Source organism: Alexandromys fortis, unplaced genomic scaffold (genome assembly GCF_014885135.2).
Source record: "Alexandromys fortis isolate MF-2015 unplaced genomic scaffold, M_Fortis_MF-2015_v1.1 scaffold_418, whole genome shotgun sequence".
In the NCBI taxonomy this organism is placed as follows: domain Eukaryota; kingdom Metazoa; phylum Chordata; class Mammalia; order Rodentia; family Cricetidae; genus Alexandromys; species Alexandromys fortis.
Window position 1 is genome coordinate 30,873 of NW_026068292.1, and position 21,887 is coordinate 52,759.

At 38.1% G+C, this 21,887-nt stretch overlaps 1 protein-coding gene across 1 annotated transcript; it reads right to left on the bottom strand.

The window, feature by feature from the left end:
• Positions 1–664: 664 nt before the first annotated feature.
• Positions 665–15,599, bottom strand: LOC126494915 (killer cell lectin-like receptor subfamily I member 1). Its single transcript, XM_050132411.1, has 8 exons — positions 15,519–15,599; positions 14,895–14,935; positions 10,438–10,709; positions 6,258–6,350; positions 5,656–5,721; positions 2,217–2,368; positions 1,691–1,794; positions 665–1,154 (listed from the first exon to the last, which is right to left on the bottom strand). Exons 3-8 carry the CDS (start codon positions 10,652–10,654, stop codon positions 1,040–1,042), a joined length of 747 nt encoding a protein of 248 aa, XP_049988368.1. The 5' UTR covers positions 10,655–10,709; positions 14,895–14,935; positions 15,519–15,599; the 3' UTR covers positions 665–1,039.
• Positions 15,600–21,887: the final 6,288 nt, after the last annotated feature.

The window sequence follows — 21,887 nt, forward strand, 5'->3', positions numbered from 1 at the left end:
GAAGGTGAACATCCAAACTGGCTAGGCTCCCACTAAGCCAGAACATGTAGTAGGAATACACGAAGTTCAGAGTTTACATAAATGTTAGATGATGGTTGGCATAACCTTCGAATATTTATTTCTAGCAGAGTATAGTAACAATTATAGATATGAGAATTATTTTTGAGTTTTATCTTCTCTAGTTGTTTTTTTTTTTGGCTTATGTCAAGTTTGTACAAACATTAATTATTTTGGTTAATAATCTGGGCCATGGAAATCGCAACTTTTTTTTTAAGGTAGATGTTAGTGGTGGATAGAGAGATAAGAACTGTCTAAGCAAACCCAAAATGGAGTCTGGACAAGGTGGTATTTCGCTAGACACTGCAATGTATCTGTGAATGCATATGTGAGTTATCATGTGCATGCAGGAGTCCGTGGAAATGAGAAGAGGGTGTCTGATCTGGTGGCGTTAGAGTTGCATACAACTGTGAACTGGCATGTGGGTGCTGGGAATTGAACCTGTGGCCTCTAAGGAACAGTAATCACTCTTAATCTCTGATCCAGACTCTGAGTTTCTTAGCTTTTTAAACCTAAGTTGTATTTGTTTTTGTTTTTCATTAAACCAGCTCTTGCTGTCTCAAGCAGTATCATCAACACATCTCTTAAACAATCTTAAAAGGTATCTAGTTAGGAATCTTACACTGGGTGAATGGGTTGTATCTCTGTTCTACCTACTAGATATACTGAGACTCAAAAATATTTGAGCCCTGGGAATACAGATTAGACTGAACAAAGTGGTGTAAGCGTATTCCACAAACAGAAAAAAGCAAGCAGCAACATCGCTCACTGGGTAGCAGCACTCGTCACACAACCCCAGACACCTGAGTTTGATCCCTGGAATCCACATAAAAGTGGAAGAAGAGAACCAGTACCCTCAAGTTCTCCTATGACCTCCACATGTACACTGTGGCATCCCCTGCTCCCAACACATAAAACAAATTATAAATTTAAACAGTTTTGTTATTCATAGTTTAATAAAATTATGCTAATGAAATAGCTACTATGGCATATTAAACTCACAGGTGTATGCCTTCTTAGATGAACAGTCTTCAAGAAAAAATTGTTTTCCATTCAGATAATGGCAATTATGATTCTTTTTTTCTGAATCATTAATTCTGTGTAAAAACAATAAAAAAAGAAATCAGAAATCAAGAGGTAGTCACTGCAGATAGAATTTCTTATCTCAAAGTTAGAATTAGCTAAACTAAAACAAGCATGGGACGAGAAGAAAAATATTACTAGAAGAAAGCAAAGAGCCATGATGAAGTGGGTTGGGGGGTGGGGTGATTTAATTACAAATTAGCAAGCTTAATGGAAAACATGAGGCACATGCTAATCTTACACTGTCTGAGAAAAAAAATAACTTGTGATTCCAATAAAAAGGAAACAACACAATGGTTAGAGTTACAGACTTCCTAAAATGATGTGCAAGTGTCTCCAGGGAGACCAGTAGAATAAAAACACACACGTTTTGAAGGTGTGAATATTTGAAGCTAACGTGTTTTCTCTGTTATGGTACACTGCTGCTTCCATAGCAGAGCTCTCTCTTTTCTTCTGGATGTTCCTTCTGTGCCACACACAGACAGGATGCAAATGTACAACAGTCCCACTACCCTCAGCAAGGTCCAAATTATCCAAACATTGCACTTACCTGGTTTGCTGTATTTTGGTGCCATTTTCACACAGCCAGGACCCATCGGTTTCATCTATGTTGAGGATAATCCACCCTTGAATTTCAAACAATAGCAAGTTTTCCTGTTGAGTACAGAAAAACCACAATCCATAACTGCTTATGTAATCCTAATCAAATTTTCCTTTTCCATATAAACTCAGGGTGGTTCTCCAGTCTTACCCTCCTAGGTACTGGCGTTTAGGGAATGAGTTTCTAGCCTAGCAGACTGGCTCCTTCTTTACTAAACAGCAGTTTTGGGTCTCCCCAGGGCTTGCACAAGGGGAACATTCCTGTGGGAGCTCATTTGTCACTTTTGTTTTCATGTAACATTATACATTGCAATTCTGTAGACAACTCTCTTCTTTCTCATCCAGAAAAAAATAGTAAATCAGCATTAGTTCCATCACAGGCCTTCCATAACATTCAGTTTGCTAAGTCTCCATGACCAGTGCTCTCAGAGCAAAACAGTTACAAAGAAACAGGAAAGAAGGAGCCTGTGACCCACCAGCTCTGCTTTGGAGTCTATCTCCACAAGATGAGAGTTCCATTCCTCACAGGAAGATTGACTGTCTGCCCAGGTTCTTATTTCATGAATCCTATGATAGAAATTGTTTCCAAAAGCAAACCAGTCCAGTGAACAAAGGTAACGGGCGCCATCTAGGAAACAAACATGTGTGAAATGGGTGCTCAGCACTAGAATAACCATCATTAATGCAACTACTAGGCTTTTGTGAGACTTGTGAATACTCCTTAGAGAGTGAAGCTTCATTAATATTTTTGCTGGTGCCACAGGTTAATGCAAGCTCCAAGGATGCTCAGCCAGCCTCCTGCCCATGCGCTACACTACAGTCCTAAGCACTATGTCAAAGTGCTCTGTAATATTTATACAATCCTTATCTGATAACAATTAATGATGACAAATTTTTGTTTTAAAATTTTCTACATAAAAATCAGTATAAATTGATTTCTGTAAAGAAAACAAGTTTCAATATTATTTTTGACATAATTATACAAAAATATGCAATGGTAAGTGACATAATTATGTGAATAAAAAAAGCAGTTACTTAAATGATTCTCGATGTGCAGTTGTTTTATGAACAAATAAATACGTGTCTCTGAATTAAAATTAAAAAATTAAAGTACAAAGGAACTTTAGACTGGTATTCTCGGTATTTAAGAAATGTACATTTCATTTTCATTTCTATTACACTTATAATCATCCATTTGCCCTCAGAAAAATGAGGGCAGTTACTTCTCTGTCTCTCATATCATACAATTATTTCCATGACAACATGTGTCTATGAAACATAAATTATATTTCTTTATTTTGTTAATTTATTAAAATAACATTGTTCCAACTGAAAAATATTTTATAGGTAATATATGTCTGAGAAAGTATATAAAAATTGATAAATCTCCTAGGTAAGACATTGGACATCATCCACCTTCTACTAACATTCTTTAAACCTGCTGAACAGCCCTAGTCCCCACCTTTCCCCTGGACTTCTTATTCTGGTCATAACTTCAGCAGAGCACAAGAGCTATTGGTACAATAGTTGGAAATGTAGGCTATTGTATCCCCTAATAAATATCAGCCCTGAGACCACAGAAAATGTAAAGATTCTTGCAGGATAAATAACACAGTAAAAGAATAACATAACTCTTCTTTGTTTAAATGGCATGTATCAAATTTTGAGCTGAAGACCAAAGAGTTTGAGGAGAATGGTCATTACGTCATCATGTTCCATGGAGACATTGTGTCCATGTTGACCATGAGAAGAAAAGACTTCAAACTCTATAAAATGAATAGCTTAACAAATGGTGCTGAGAAGACAGGATGTTGAAACATAAAGATGCTGACGAAAACTTATAGGCAAGATCATTTGAAACCTCGTGGGAGCAAGACTAAGAGACAAGGAAAGGCTAGACTGCTCATTATTTTAAATTATTTTATTGTATGCTATTTTTAACAGTTTGCTGGAAGAGCTTAGGTAAACTTTAGCAGCTCTTTCCTAGTTGGAGTTGGAGTTGTCTTTTCTCCCAGACTCTCCCACATTCTTTCCAGTGTAAGCTACCTAATGCCTCCTCAATACCTTGGGGAAATATGGTTCAAATGCATAACACTGCCTTTTTCTGATGACTTTCTAAACAATAGATACAAATTTTTAGCATGGGCTGACTTTTATTATATCACCTTTTCCATTCGGTATGTTTTTCAACACATCCTCATTGTAGAAGGATTTAATTTGCTTATTGTTGACTCATGTCCCATGGCACGATGAAACAATACCTTGCCTTAATCAGCATTGCTATTGCTGTGATGAAATACTCTAACCAAAGAACTTGGAAAGGAAAGGATTTATTTGGCCCATACTTTCATATTGCTTTTCCTCATCAAAGAAATTAATGACAGGAACTCAAACAGGGCAAGAATCTAGAGGCAGGGACTGATATAGAGGCAATAGAGGGATGCTCCTTACTGGCTTGCTATTCTTATTACTGATTTACACAAGAAGGATTACTAATAACCACAAGACAAGCCAATATTAAACTGTCTTAAAATTTCCTTTACCAATGTTATTAATCTAACTTTTCAATTTAGACCCCAGAAGATTTTAGAACAAGGGCAGAAAGCAGCCACATTTCTTGCACAAATGTGGTAAAAATGGTCCCTAGGCTACTGGCTAATACTCTTCTCCTCTGAGACTTCTCATACTTGTCCACCACTATTTATATCACTCTCAGCACTGCTGTATATATTCCTACTAGCATGGTCCATTAAGCCCTGCCTAAGGCATTCAGCTGCTTTCCTAATCTAAATTCCTGCAGTCCACATTCCCCTAACAAGCAAAATGGTTAGGACTATCACAACAGTATGCCACTCCCTTGTATCACTTCTGTCTTAGGATTCTCTAGAGGAACAGAACAGATAGAATAGCTATGTTTATATGTACATTTTTTAGAGTGGCTTACAGCCTGTGTTACAGTTTTTTTTTTCAAAACCGACTCTCTTCCAACAGAAAATCCAAGAAAGCAGTAGAACAGTCTACAAGGCCTGATGTCTCAACTGATTTTCAGTATGCACAGAAATACTGAAGAAGTAGGCTTTTATGTCAGTAAAGGAATGAACTTGCTATCAATTGTGAGGGCAATCAGGTAGGAGCAAAAACTTCTATTTTTTTGTGTCCTTGATATAGGCTCTCACAGGAAGTTGTGCCACAGATTAAATATGGATCTTACCCTTTCAAAATATCTGAATTTAAGTTGTGTCTTCCCACTTCAAATCATTTGGTTAAGAAAAATCCCTCAGACCAGATGTATACCAAAATGTTTGGGTTTGAGTTAATTCCAGATGTAGTCAAGTTGACAACCAAGAATAGCCAGCATACTTGTCCACCACTGACCTGGTGACAGCTGTTTTGAATGTTTACAGTTAAGAGACCTTATGATGAAATATTTAGAAATATCTGTATACAATCATTTGAGGACATGGTTTTCTTTCCCCTATTCCCATGCATAATTGTAGAATTCATGAAAATGTATACCAGGTCTGTTTTCTCTACAGGATCATCATTCTTTGTACTAGGAATAAGCACACCTAGGATTACTTTCTAATAAATTGATATTTATTTTCAAGCAACAGCATAGTGAAAAATTTATATTTAGAACTCAACATATTTAAATCTCATTTTTCTCCTAATAGGAATTTAAAAAACCCACATATACTTGTAGTCTTTGGGGATTTTGTTTTCAGATTCTCTTTTTTTAGAGTTAATCCATGTGAGTTCCTCCCTGGTAAGGGACTGAATGAACAACACTGTATCAGTCTTTTATGGTTCATCAACATTAGTGGAAATGGGAACATCTCTTGTTCCACTAATGAAAAGTCCTGGAAGTGAACACTACAGAGTTAATACTCACAAAATCCTTAGGGTAATACTCACCTTCCTCTTTAGGAAGCAGAGGATGAAGAGGCGAGCTTTCTCTGCTTTGTTCTTGGCTAGAAAATACTAGGGCACAATTCGAGGCAGTAATTAGTAGTGTTTAGGATATATATGATCATTGGGGTGCTGTGAAGTAGTTTCCATAGGGAGTCAAACTATCATATTGCTGAAAGCACAACTGGTGTGGGAGGTTCTTTTGTTCATGTCTTGCTTTCATTGGTTAATGAATAAAGAAACTGCCTTGGCCTTTTGAAAGGGCAGAACTTAGGTAGGTGGAGAAAACAGAACTGAATTCTGGGAGGAAGAAAGCAGAGTCAAGGAGATGCCATGGATTGTCTGCCTGAGACAGATGCTGGTTAGAATCCTTCCCAGTAAGCCACTGCCACATGGCGATATACAGATGAATAGAAATAGGTTAAATCAAGGTGTGAGAGTCAGCCAATAAGAGGCTAGAGCAAATGGACCAAACAGTGTTTCAATTAATACAATTTCTGTGTGGTTATTTCGGGTGTAAGCTAGTTGGGCAGCTAGGATGAACAAGCGGGCCCTCTTCCCTGCAACACACAACTACTACAACATAAAGGAATTCCATAATTACTTACATTTTGGAAGTAAGATCCCCACGGTTGTCATGAGCACCACACACAAGGTTGCAAGGATGCCAGTTACTATTTTCCATACTGTTGTTTTTGGACCTGAAAAGAAAAACAGTGACAACGAGGGAGTTTCAAACTTTCAGGTAGGTATTGAAGATCCAGTCTGCGTCCATTTTAGGATTTAAGGACATCTTATAGATAATAAAACTAGGTTTATTCCTCTTTATGAACAAACTTCTGCTTCTTAAGGATTTGGCTATGCTCAACCTGTAACCTTAACTACAAATGGTTCTGTACTGCCTGTTCCAGGAATGGCAATCATGTCTTAGTTTCAAAAACTTTTTACAACCATTTTGCAACCTTACCTCTGTTTCAAAAGGTTGTATGACCGTGTATGACTATATTGTCATGCCTACCTGTTCTTATTACTGCCTTGTTATGTCCACCTTAGAAGCAGATTGTTGTTTCAGGAGGTTGTTAGAACTAACATGAATACTTATGTTCTCTTCCTGTGACTCCACCTTTTTTGCGTGCCAAGTCCTCCAGTTGGAAACCCCCTAACCCTGAGTTATAACATCCTTGATTTCTTCACACCCAGTGCTGACCTCTTGAACCCTGCCTTAGGAGCAGGCAGCCTGTGTACATGAATTAAAAAAAAAAACATGCTTTACTTAATTGCTTTTTTCAATTAATTAGGCCTTGATAAATTGGGTTTATGGTCATTCTTTTCCCACCTTTGGGATCATTAATTCCTTAACTCCACCTTCTTTGAGAAATTCAAATACCACGAGTTGTCTGGCTTTTACTGGCTAAATCAACTGTGATGAATGCCTTTCTAACTGTGGAAAGAGTTAATGATGACTAATCACTTACAGGAACATTAAATAGTTTGCAATGAACCAAGGTCTAGCTTAGCAGGTAAAAGCACTTGCACTGCAAACCTGGTAACCTGAGTCCCATCACTGGAGCCCATGGAAAAAGCCTGTGGTGTGCATTAGCATCTGTATCTGTTACTCCTGTGGGTAGCAATAGGAGAATTGGAAACTAGAAGCTCACAAGCCAACTAGCTTGGGGTAGGCTATAGAAACTAAAAGTCTCTGCTGAGAAACAAGGTGGAAGCCGAGAGCAGGCTCCTCCAGTTCCTCCTTTCTCACATATCTATAAACAAAGAAAGAAAGAAAGAAAGAAAGAAAGAAAGAAAGAAAGAAAGAAAGAAAGAAAGAAAGAAAGAAAAAAGACAGAAATAAAGTTTGTGTTTTTTATTGTATTTAAAACTTCTTAATTTTACTTCTGTTATCTGGTTAAATATAACATAATTTTACCTCTAAAATACTATGGAAATCATTTCTCTGCAATCTATTATTCCTGTGAAACCAGAGTATAATTTTTTCCAATCTGGTGGCTATTTCTCTTTCATCACTTTGGTCTACTGCATGTTTAGATCAGACCCATTGAGAGTGAATTAGACTTAACTGAATAAAGGTGGCCACAATAGCTATTTTCAAAATAGCTGGGAATGAAGTCAGCCATGTTTGCTCACACCTGTATTTCTACCACGTTAGGAGCCTAAAGCAAAAGTACTGCCTTGTGTTCAAGCCCATCTTGGATAGAGTATAGGGCCTGGTACCATAAAAATGAGGGAGGGTGAGCATCCAAATAGACTAGAGTCCCAAAAAGCCAGTACATGCAGCAGAAACAAGTCCCAGTGCCATTATCAATGGCTTCTCAGTCAGCTTCCATTGTCAGCCACATTCAGAGATTCTGCTTTGATCTCATGCTTGTTCAGTCCCAGTCCAGCTGGATTTAGTGAGCTCCCATTAGATCAGGCAAACTGTCTCACTGGGTGAACCAACCCCTTGCGGTCCTGACTTGCTTGCTCATCTTCTCCCTCCTTCTGCTCTTCAACTGGACCTAGGGAGCTCAAGCCAGTGTTTTGATGTGGGTCTGTCTCTATCTCCATCCATTGCCGGAAGGATGAACACCTTCCTAGGCCTGTATGGAGGGGGGAGGGCCTTGGACTTCCCAGAGGTCAGGGTACCCTGCCCTCTCTTAAGACTGGAGGGGAAAGGAGAAGGGTGAGTGGGGAAGCGGGAGGGGAATGGGAGGAGGGGAGAAAGTGGAAATTTTTTAATGGAAAAATAAATAAATAAAAAATGGGGGAGTGGAAATAAATAATTTTTAAAGTCTATTTGCTTATTTTACATTTTGACCACAGTTCCCCTCCCCTCTCTCCTCCCAGTCTCTTCTCAACCTCTCCTTCTGCCTCACATTCAGGCCTCCTTTTCTGTTAAGAAAAGGGCAGGCCTCCCATGGATATCAACAAAACACGGCATATCAAGTCCCAGTAAGTCTAAGCACCTCTCCATGTATTAAAGCTGGACAAGGTGACCCAGTATGAAAAGGGATCTAAAAATCCAGAAAAGGAGTAAGAGATTGCCCTGCTCCCACTGTTAGGAGTCCCACAAAAAGACCAAGTTACACAACTGGCCCATATATGCAGAGGGCCTCATCAGTCTCATGGTTGTCACTCAGTTCAGACTCTGTGAGTCTCTATGAGCCTAGGTTAGTTGATTCTGTATTTTTTTTTTTTTTTGCAATTTACTTGACCCCTCTGGCCCCTACAACTGTTCCTCCCTCCCTTCAGCAGGACTCCCCAATCTCTGCCTAATGTTTGGCTATGAATCTTTGTCTCTGTTTCCATCAGTTGCTGGGTGAAGCCTCTTTAATGATAATTTGAGTAGTTACTAATCTGGTCACAGGAGATGGTCAGTTCAGGTGACATATCCACAATTGCTAGAAGTCTTAGCTGGTGTCATCTTTGTATATTCCTGGGAGTTTCCCTTGTGCTACCTGACCCTGAAACGCTCCCCTCCTTTCTAGTCATCTCTTTCAGTACTCATCCCCTCATTTCCCCTAGTCTGATCCCTCATGCTCTCATCCCCCCCTTGCCCTGACTATGAAATTTCTCCTATATCCCCTTTCCAAAGAGATCCAAGCAACCCCATTGAGCCCCCCCTTGCTACTTGGCCACTCTGTGTTGTGATGAGGGAGCGGGCCTGCTTTTTGTCCCGCCTGGCTCCTGCCAGGTTAGCTTAACACCCAAAATAACAACACACAAACTGTATTCATTTAAACACTGCTGGCCCATTAGTTCTAGTCTCGTATTGGCTAACTCTCACATCTTGATTAACCCATTTCTAATAATCTGTGTAGCACCACGAGGTGGTGGCTTACCGGGAGAGATTCAGCATGTCTGACCTGGCGGCTGGCTCCATGGTGTCTGACTCACTTCCCTTCTTCCAGAATTCTGTTCTGTCTACTCCACCCACCTATGTTCTGGCCTATCAGGCCAAGCAGTTTCTTTATTAATTAACCAATGAAACAACAGAAAGATAGAAGACCCACCTACATCAACTCTGGGTCTGTGGATTGTATCATAGTTATTTTTCACTTTATAGCCAATATCCACTTATAAGTGAGTACATATGTTTAACGTTCTGGGTCTGATTCACCTCATGCAAGATGATTGGAATTTTTAAAATATCATTCAACTGTGTTCTTAAACACAATACAATTCTGTCAGAATCTGCTTCTTAGATATTTGAAAGAAACAGATCATAATTTATTCTACTGTAGTATCCTAGACTAGCTGGGGTCAAGGGTGTTACAAAGTTATGTAATTAATATATTGTGACTAATTTAGCATGGTTATACTTCCTTTTCATTCTGTTGCGGTGACAAAATTATTCTGGGGAAAAAAGGTACATTGAATGTGAAAGGGGCCTTTTCAGTTTATAGTATGTCCTTTTATAGTATGTCAGAGATGTTCCAACTGTATAGGAGCTTGAAGTGACTGGTCACATGAACAGTCAAGAGCAGAAAGCCATAAACACACTCATGTGTTGTCATACCCCTTTCTGCTCTTACAAAGTTCAAAGCTCCAAACTTGGGAATAGTGTCTCCCACTTGCAGGCAGTCTTTCCATATTAGTTAGGGTACCAATATAATCCACTACAGAGATGCTCCCAGGCCAAACTGATATAAACAGTCTCTTAGTAGTACTCTTCCTCATTGATTCTATGCTGTGTCACATTGACCACGAAAAATAGTCAAGACAGGTATTGAAGATGCAATCTAAAACCTAGTGTGGAGATCTGTCACTTGCAGAATGGACACACCACAGTACCTTGTCTTTTTCCTCTGACAACCTGTTTTGGGGAAAGGAGCTGATGTGTTCTGTGGAATGTCACTTCTGCATAGCTTAGTTGCTCTTCACTTAGCATTACAGAGCTCTGCTTGGCTTTAGGTTTTCTTTGCTTCTTTGTAGACTTAGCTGTCTTTATCTCTGTGTAAGAAATCTCCTGCTTGTTTGCTGTATTTTCATGGTGTTTTCTTTGAGGCATTTTGTTCTGCTTCACCTCAGTTTTGGCAGCCTACTGTCCTTCTACTGGAGTATCTCTGCAACAAAAACAACAAAAGCACATACACATGCACCCTTCATTGCTGAGCCATCTCTGAGCCTTGGCTCTCATGTAGTATCCTAGACTAGGATCAGTTTATGAAATTGGCAGGTGAAATGAAGAAAACAAAAGTACAGATCCCTCTCTGATATAATACTTTCACTGCTAAGTATTTTAAATCCTCAGCAATGGGTTTTTCTACCAAAGAAATAAGCCAAGTCAAGTCAAATTAATAAGACCAGCTTTAATTTGAACAAAACATGTCTTGCTTTGTGGTCTCAGGGAATGAACAAAGACTACAGGTCTATGGACCAGAGCTTAAATACCCTGTAAATACAGTACTGAGCAGCTCCAGAAGAGAAACCACCACCTGGCAGGCTTTCTCAGGGGCAGGGTTTTGAAAGGGAGAATGAGGGGATGAGGCAGAGCTTCCGATAAAACAATTCAATAATCCCTTAAAAAACTCACAACCACTTTCCCTCTCTGAGCTTGTTTTTAAATGTGTTGACCTGGAATTTTCTACAAGAGTCCTTCTTGGCATTCCATGCATGATTAAAATGTATAATAATAAAAAAACTGGCTAAAATGTCATTGTATTAATGAAAAAATAGAGATTTTAATTAAAGCCAATTTGAAATCAGATGCCTATAAAATATATTTGTAAAATAAAGTATTATTTAGTGGAATATAATATTACTAGAAACAGAGTAGGCTTACCTAGAAACTTTATGAATTTGGACAGAAGCATGACAGTCTTCTTACCCAAGACCATTTTCTATCTAAGAAGTTCACAATTATTTAACACGACATACACATACAAACACACATACACACCAGTCACAGAGGTCCTCCAATATGGGTCATCAAATTAATCTTATGGAGCACAAACAAGGGACAAGTAAGGGAAATAACTGGCCTTTGCAAAGCTCAATATAACACAAAATCACAAATTTGAAATAAAGTCACACAGATTAAAAGAACAATAGCCAACTCTGAGTAGTAAGTGATAAAAGTGCCTTAAAATTGGTTATCAATATACTAATAACTGTTGCCAACTGTTTACTCTCAATTTAAATATTTTAGCCTACATAAATTTTAAATGGAAGTTTAAGTTATGTAGCACCAGTTTTCGTCACCATTGTATTTTATCTTATAAATATAAAGGGAAGCTAAATGAAAATACAGTGATGATCATGAAAAATGATCCTGAGTAAGAAGATGAGTAAGTTCTAGTACCTGAGACACTAGAGTGTTGGGTGAACCACTGGTGTTAACAGATATTCTTGAAGGACTCTTGAACAGGCCCAAGCATGGCAAACATGGTGCCAGCAGGTTTTGCTCTCCTCCTCCTCTCTTCCTTGATAAACCATTAGATTACATTTCTAAAACTAGCCACCAAGGTCCATTCCCTTATTTGAACTCTGCCTTATGCCTAACTCATTCCTGAGGTTGACAACCAAGGTTCAGCTCTCAAACGCCAAGGACTAGCAATCAAAATTCATATTTTGGCTACATTGACCAATGTCCAATAAGGATTTACCAATTCATCCTAACACAGACTTGCCCTTTTCTTCCTTAAAAGCCACTCCTACAGAGGCACCTGCTGCTGTCCTTCCTGAATCAAGAGGCAACTCCACCCCTACTTGCCCCGCCACCAAGGGTAAGAAAATCTTCCTTGTGCTGCGAATTTGGTGTTTGGGTGTGTTCTGTGCTGTCTCCATGGCTCCTTCATTTGGTTCCTGTAACCCAGAACATGATTTGAATGGATCTACAGGATTCCTGACCCAGTTCTTACACTTTTTGGTCCATCTAGCACCTGATTCCGTCATTTAACAGCTGCAAATTTATGAGTTTTCCCTTACTAGCTATTCTAAACATTTCCCAGGATATCAGGTGATGACTATCAAGTGTCTAGCATCTCTGCACTGTCTTGTGAGGATGGAAAGAATGCAGTATACTCTGGTGTTCAGAGGCAATGATGGAGTATGTCAGGTGTCTGGCAGACACATTCCATTCAGTTTGGCTTCACTCACTATTTTCCTTTTACTTTCGGTGGCTGTTCTACACCTAACCCTCTGAAAATTCTGTTGACAAATGCCAGATTTCTCCTTGGACCATTGCATCTGTCTCTTGATGGTGTAGCTTGAGTGAAAAAATCCCTCCCTCCCAGAGATATCTTTATTGGTCACTTGAGACCCTTAGAGAATGGCTCTTGGCTCTCAACTTTGGCTCATTGACTGCTATTAGCAATGAGATCCGTTCTCTTCATCCTGACTGATTTTCCTCTGAGATGTCTCCTAAAGACACAGCTGACACTAGATATTACTAGTCCATTACACTTAAAAATGGCCCTTATAAAGTACACTTGAACACATTGGCACAGGAGACCACTTCCTAAATACAACCCCTGCAGCACTCTATACTGCCTAACCAAACCCAAACTTTTCACCTTTGACCCTACCTACTCTTGCTATTTCTCTCTTCATTAGCCACCTTCCCTTCAGTTCATTCGCCCTCCTCTCTGGCTCTCATTTTGGCCCAGGTCACCCTTCTTTGTTGCCCACCCCTGCCTGTCTCCCCACAAGGCTCAGGTCTGGTTTACGTTTACTATGTACTCTCTCAGATAACCCTTACTCTGACTATGCTCTCTCCTTTTTATCTACAAGAACCCAGTCACTCTGAAGCAAGCTGCTGACATGACTCTGCTAAGGTATGTACAGATCATTCATTTCTGCTGGCTTCTGCCACCTACAACATCTAATTCCAAATTCTAGAGACTGTTTCTTCAACTACTTTTCCCCCTCTATCTCCTTTAGCCTGATAAGTCCTCCATGTCAACACTTCTACAATCTGTATATGTTTCTCTGGCTCCTGTAGCCTGCTATGCCTCCAGCCTGTTACACTTGCATAAACATTTCCACTTTCTCTTGCCTCTCTTCTCTCTCTAGCTTTCTATCACTTCCCATGAGGAGCCGCAATCCTCCCTGCAACAGCCTGGGATCCTTTCCCTTGCTTTCTCCCACTTGAAGCTACCTATTCTACTTCTCTTTGTGGCGTCCTAGAAATCCTCCCTGGGAACTGAAGTCCTGCCTGCTGTTTCACTATGCTGTCTTTTTACCTGTGATTCTGCCTATTAATTATGATTCCTTCTTTGCTCAGGTCACTTCTCTATATCTCTTTAGCTCCCTGGTACAATATACTGCAACCATTTTCCTCCACTAGCAGCTGCCTGCAATTCTGTAGCTTCTTTAAGCCTGTCCAGGCCTGTGTGACCTGGCTCTTTTGTCTGTCAGCTCCTGCCTGCACTCCCATAGCTTCTAGTCTCAGATTCCACCTGAAGTTCCCACTTCCTCCTTAGAACTGCCTGTTCCTCCTTGAGAGCTCTTAGGCCTCCAAGAGCTCTCTTACTGCATCTCTATTCTGGAGCCCATTTGGGCCACCTACACTCTCTCTCAACTTCCTCTTGGAGATTATAGAAATTCCTTCCAGCAGAGTTTTGTTTTTCAGCCATTACTCTTTTCTTCCACAGACTCAGATTTTATTGCTGCAAACAGCATGACCTCAGTAGTATCAAATATTTTCATATGCTAACAACTGCCATCGCATAAACAAATGATCACAAAATCTCTTATATTTAAACTTATTCTTCTCTACATTTCCTCAACTTCCCACTCTTAAAAGTCTTTTCTCTCTAAAATTTCTCTATTCTCTGCTCCAAAAAAATCTCTTAAGATTATGCTATAAACTCTGTTTCAGGATTTGTAAACTCATTGGGTATGGATTATAATCTATAAAATCTGTAATTAAAAAGTTACCTTAAAACTTGTAATAAGAAGTTATATCTTAATTTGCTATATTAGATTCAACTCTCATTCAAAAATTAAATCTATTTACTGTATATATAACTTAAATTCAGCTCTTGTTAAATATATGTAATGACCTCATAATTGGCAATCATCTTTACTAAGGTTAAAGATTACATACCATATGACTTCAACATCTTAAGATGACCACATATGTGACCACATGGCAGAAAAAAACAATCATATTTCTCAATGAAAATGAACTCTTAATTTACCATCATATTGCTTCTGAGACTAAGGAAACAACAACAAGTCTTCAAAATATTTTGGATTGATATAAAATTTTACTTAGGTTAACAAAAGTGAACTTAGATATTTACCTGATTACTTACTTCTTTGTTAAGTCTTCAACACCAGGCTTCTAAATAATTTAAATACATAACAACATATATTTGATGAATAAGATTTATAAACTCCTACTCATAGTCACAATATGTTTTATCTAGTTTCTTTGCCTTTATTCAGTTTTGCTATTTAGATAAACTAAGTCATATAAAAATATGATAGTTTAAAATAGTGCACCATGGTAAAGGTAATCTAACAAAATCTTCAACTCAAATATTAAGGCTCAAAATTAACAGAAATAAAAACATATAATCCTAACCTTATAAAAGCTACTAACTTACAAAAGATAACTAAAACATGCAAGTTAATAATGTCACCTTATAAATAATCAAATTCTTTAATTTTTTCATAACTATATTTGTAGTCATGCTAAATTCTAATGTAATTAATTGATTTAAGAAATAAAGCTTTTTGCCTCCTACATATGTTTTTAAAGTTAAGCTTATACTTAATAAATAGATGTTACTCAAACTCTTCAGAAATCTGCTGAATATGGCATTTAAAATATTTAATAATAGAGCTTCCCATAATAGACATAACAATTCCTACTGGAAATCCCAAGTTCTACAAAGAAGATAGATGAAAAATGATGACTTCACCTGGATTGTAATGCTCACCACTAACCAAAGCTGCCCCATGCCTTGTCTACTGCCAGGGCTGATGGAGGAGAGTCATCTGTTTTGTGTTGATTTCATTGGTTAAATAAAGAAACTGCCTTGGCCCTTTAATAGGACAGAAAAATTAGGTAGGCGGAGTAGACAGAACAGAATACTGGGAGAAAGAAGCTGAGTCAGTCAGTCACCATGATTCTCCTCTCTGAGACAGATGCAGGTTAGGATCTCCCTGGTAACCCGCACCTCATGGTTCTACACAGATTATTAAATATGGGTTAAAGCAAGATATGAAAATTAGCCAATAAGAGGCTGGAACTAATGGGTCAGACAGTATTTAAAAGAATACAATTTGTGTGTTATTTCCGGGGCTAAGCTAGCCATATGGGAGCTGAGCGGGAACACAACACGCTGCTCCTACTACACAGGGCTTTGCTTAAACTATGAGAATTATTGGGTTGACTATCTCACTCTGCCCAGCCAAAGTAAGGTCAATTCTCCCAATGTCCTCTACAGGAAAAATCTCTCAGATGTGGGTTTGACAGCTGAAGGCCAAAGCTGCTTTGTGTGATAGCTGGAGACAAAATGTTGTCCTGTAAGACAGTTAAAGACCTACCACCACTGACCCTAGTGAAGCTGAGACCTTGAGAGCCTAGTGCTGCTGTAAATGAAGCAATGGGAGCCTAGAGCAGCCATCCATTTAATGGGAAAGTCTCTGTCATTTTCAGAGATACATAGGCTGTGTGGATTACATTTTACTATAATTTACCCTCAGATTTCTGATGATTTGGCTAAACTCACACTAATCACTCTCAGGAACCTAGGGTTTCATTTTTGTTAGGTTACCTCATCACATTTTTTCTAAGTACTATGATCACTTTTTCAATCCAGAGAGAATTCTAAGGTCCCACTCAACACCACCCTCCTCCATAAACAGAGTACATTACCAGTCTTCCAGACCCTTCCCTTAACTTGCTCTTTCAAAGGCTTCTACACAAAACCTCTCGTGCTCTTTGTTCTGTTCCTTAGTTATTTCCATGGTACGGGATACCACCTCTCTTCCCCAGGCTGCACATCATAAACCCCTCTCTATTACAATTAAAGATCCTCCTGCCTACATATTCAAACCCTAAAACCCCTACCCTTAGTGAACTTAAAGGCATCAAACACATCGAGTCTTTTTTATCCAAGCAGTTTCAATGCTCTACTTCCTCACCCTAAAATACACACTCCAACACAGTACATTATTATCTATCTACATCACACATTTCACTCTAATACCAAACTTCTTGTATTCTTTCTCCAATCTCACCTGGTTATCACCCTGGCAGAAAAGACCTTTCTACATTACCTGTGATGTATGTCAGCAGACTAACCCCATCTCCACTATATGAATCTCCTACTGAATGCAAGTTCTAAAAGTCTAAAACATAATCCTATATAAATACATATATGATCCAATTAAAAATGTTTTAGATTTGTTATCCTTTTGCTATGTTAGTGGTATAGTAAGTATTCAAAAGTTCAGAGTTTTAACATTAATTAGTGTAGTTCTGATAAGCTATCAATCTAGCCCTTGTAAAGTAGTGCTACTATTATCACAATCACAAGCTCAAATTTTTAAATTTCCTTTGGTAGACTTCTAAAAATAGGCTTAAAAATGCTTCTCATCATTCTACAAACATCTCTATCTGATCTATATATCCAACTACCTGGAAAATGTGTTAATACTTTTATGTCAAAATAATTTGTGGGTTCCCAAACTTTTACTATGATTCAAAGATATAAGTCTACTGATTTCTTTATAATGTAGATTTCAGTACAGATTACACACAGTAGTAAAACTTTTATCTAATTTTATAAACATAAAAAGTCTTTATAAGCTTCAAGAAATCAATGTAAATCCATGTATCACAGGTCAAATCGACTCCAGATACTTACTCCTGTCAACAAACAGCCAAAGTTTCTTGACGTGCTTATTCCTGAGAATAAGATCTCCCCCACCCTTCCTTGGTCTTGGAACTTCCCTTGTCCAGCTACTAAGATTATCATATTTCACAGAAACTGGTTTGTCTTCAAGATAACATTTAAGTTGCTTTATTGAGATGTAAACTGTCATCCAAGAGCTGTACATGTTGACAGCTTGAAAGACAAAGTGAAGGCAGTGTACTCACCTAGAGTGACTCACCCTAGTCTGATTGCTTTTCAAAGAATCCTGGGACTCCAGCAGTGCCCTTACATTGTTTAACTCACTAGATGAATAACTCTGCATAGCAGGTGGTGTAGTGCCTGAATGTCCATGACATTTCTGCTTCAAAACTTTTTAAAAGCTGTATATTTGTGAAGCGGTATTGAGGAAGAGAAAAGGAAGTATTTTTTTGTTTTGTTTTTCACTGCTGATTTATTGTGTGCACTGCCCCCAGCAGATACTTTCCAGGAAGAGAGTATGTGACTTTAGCACTCCACAGAGTTTACTTTGAAAAAATGTTTCATACATCATAGTTCACTTCTTTTAAAATGTGTAAGGGAATGTTACATGTAAAAGCTGTTGAGTGGGAATATATCAAGTGTGGGGCTGTAAAATAGAATAAACCAGGGCTACACGGAAGTAGAGTTCCACAGAATAAATAATGGGTAGCATTATTACGGTAAAAGGCACATTTTTAGCTTTTTGTATAAATTATACTGTGTACTTTTCAGTGCCAAATCACATAGTGTTCTCATGTTTTATTGTAAATGTGTATTATACTATACACTGGTATGATATAATAATATAAGATTAAATAAAGAATTTGAGTAAAAAATGTGAATAAATTTAAGCTCAGTATCACAAGCTTAAAATCCCAAGTATTTGGGAAACTAAGGCTTGGTGGCAAGTTCAAAGATTTCTTAGGTTACAGAGTGAGTTCAACCAACCACTCAGTGGATCCAAAAAGATTTTAAAAAGTGAAGAGAGCTGTTGTGTCAAGTTCATCTAGCATGAAGTAGGCCCTTGGTTTAGTCCTTAATAACCATGAGAAAATGGCAACAACTAAATCCAAAAATCTGTAAAGAATTCAAATTATCAAGAAAAAAACATGTGATGAATCATCTCCTGCCGTTGTTGATGACACAGTATTCCCAACAATCTATTATCTCCCCAGTTGTCATTTAATACAAGCAATGGTCATAACCTTCTCAGTACAGAAAATAATAACTTTATCTTATTTTGCTCCTTGTCAGTATCTGAAGTCTCAGTTACATAATAAACACCCCCTCTATGCTGTAGATGAGTCTCGTTCAGCTCTTTTCCTTCTCTTGTCATTCTTATCCCCCTGAAGAATTCACTGTAGAATGCACATTCAGCCTGCTTGTGCATTAGAGACAGTTGCTTGATTGAGTGTTCAGTATCTTTTCTTCCCTAACTCTGAGTATTCCCCCTGCTTCGTAGGTCAGCTGTACATGCCTACTTGTCCTACTTATTGGATCTTTTTATCTTACCATAATCTGTGTGGCTCTTATATTCTAATCATCAGAATGCCACACCAGTGGATGATCACACACACAAGAATATTCAGGAAGAACAAACTCACCTTGAAGGGTATAAAAAGCAAAAGACAGAACGTTGAACAAGAAGAAGATGGGGGTGGATCTGGGAAGATTTGGGCAAGGGGAGTAAATGAGATCAAAACATGTATAAAACTCAAAGAGCTAAAACTCAAGATCATCAAAATGAGCTGTTTTGACGCTGTCAGGAGTCCTGTTTCACTTTCTAGTGTCACCTGCTACAATTTCACAGACCTAGTGTATGTTATTGCACATTCTCCATTCTTGTCAAATTTCTCACGGTTCTGTGTCCTCCTTACTGTCAAAAGAGAACATTGCAAAGAAGAATTAGCAGACTGTCACTGAAAATCTCTTAACTCTCTTTTTGAGAAGCTCACTAACTTGACTCTGACCTCAGAGAAAGGGTTCTTCTTACACTCGGATGAAACCCAGTTTCACTGCTGTTTGGATCCATGCCACCTGCCATGGAAGAATGGTGCAGTTAGTTACCTTTCCCCTTTTCTTTTCAGCATATCCTCAGTGAGACCTTCCCATCCTCCAAGAAACACAATGCTTAGGAATACAGCTCAGCATCAAACAGCCACCTACTGAGTGAAGAATGAGATAGTTTCCCTGCTCTAAAGAAAAATCACATTGAGAAAAAAAAAACCTCTTCAAGATCATCTTAGCTCAAATATTAAGTGTGATTGTACTTTATTTAAAGTTGGGCTGTCTCTTCTACCTCTGTTCCATTCCCTGTGCTGTGATACAGGCCTGTTGATCCTTGCAGGATGGAATGGTGTTGGTTTTCAGCCTGCAGAACACTGAATGAAAGCAAATAAAGGAAGAGATGCATAGAAACTTCTAGTGCTCAGTGAATTTGTAAGGGTTTATTTGGTGTAGCTGAAGAAGTTATAAGATCCGTTTGTCAGAAAATATTATGTTGCAACCCCAACTCTCCATTGTAGTCATTAATATTCTCCTACATGTTTTTCAATGGGTTTACCCAATTTTAATAATTTAAAAGGAAGCACCTAAAAGCTAGGATCTTCACATGATTTTAAAGGTCACACAAATAGTCATTACTAATGCAACACTGGGATGTGCTTTTAGGGTTTGGCAGCAATAAGATAGTGCCACATTGATGTCTGTCTGGCTTTAGTTAGATCTATGAGTCAGTTTCTCTGTGGATCAAAAGGAGAGTTTTTTTTATTATTGAAAATAGATACTTCTCTCATACAATATATCCCAACCATAGGTTCCTCTCCCCTCAATCTTCCTAGATCTCCCCCATACCTCTGCTGTCCTCCACATCCATCTGTCTACCATTTCCTCTTCAGAAAAGAACAGATCTCTAAAAGATGGCAGCCAGACAGGACAAAATAAGATATAAAAAGACAAGGTGAAAGCACTCATATCACGGCTGGACAAGGAGAAAAGGAGTCATGCAAAAGAGTCAGAGATGCATCCACCTCCACTGTTAGGAGTCCCAAAAAACCACCAAGCTAACAGTGATAACGTATTATGCAGAGGACCTGGTGTAACTGCTGTTATAAAGAGTTGTGGCTACCTTGTGGGTACTGGATTCTCAACCTGGATTCTCTGCAAAAACAGAAAATGTACTTAAGCAGTAAGTCATCTCTCTAGCTTATGACCTTATTTCTTAAATCTAATTAATAATACAGAAATTTTTCTTACTTTCATAGTCTTTGGACCTACTCATTTGTTTAGTGCTTAGATGTCATTATTGGCTTGGTTTAATTAATGTCAATATGAATTGTTACATGGATGGTAATTACCCCTCAATATCTTGTAAATGGTATATTTCTACACTCTAGATAGTATTCATTTATTTTTGTACATATTTGTGTGTGTGAGCCATCTTGCTGCCCCACAGATGAATTTAAAATATTGAATAATAAACATTGTTATGCATGTATGACCCTGTATATTTCCATAATAGATTATTTTAAATAGATGAAATACAATATAAAAATAAGAATTTTTGTCATTTTGTAAAAATGTACATTTACATTTTATATACACATGCACACATTATATATTACTATATATGACATCCCACCAACTGATATAGTAGTTTATTTCAAGGAGTGGTGGGATTATAAAGATATTGCTTATCAAATATTTATAAGTAATAGTTATATAACTTTTATATAGAGGAATGAAAATATTCACTATTTTAAGAATAAAGCATAAAACAGTCTTAATGATAGACTCAGAAAAGAAGCTTGTTAAAATTCAGTTTTACATAGACTTGCATTAATAATTTATATAGCATGTACCCACAAACTTTAGATAAATAAAAATGTTAACTATAAACAAAGACATAATGGAAAACTGAAAAATATAGAACATTTAAGATGTAGTTATACACAGATGAGAGAAGAAGTTGATTTAAACTTTCAATACATTTTGTTAATAGCAAAATTTCAAACAAATGAAAACATGAAGACATTTTATCACTGATCAGAGAGAGAAAGGAATAGACATGAAAAGAGCTTGTCTGTAAATGACTACTCTAGTTGTCAACATAGAACCTTCATCCAGTAACTTATGGAAACAGATGCACAGCCAAGCACTGAACCAGTAAAGAGAGGGAGGATGGACTATATGAGCAAAGAGGGTTAAGATCATGATGGGGAAACTCACAAAGACAGCTGACTTGAGCTAGTGGGAGCTACAGAATGTGAACCGACAGCTGGGGAACTTGCCTGGGACCAAACTAGGCCCTCTGCTTGTGAGTGACAGTTGTGTGGCTTAGGCAGTTTGTGGGGCTCCTGGCAGTGGGACCAGAACTTAATCCTTAGTGCA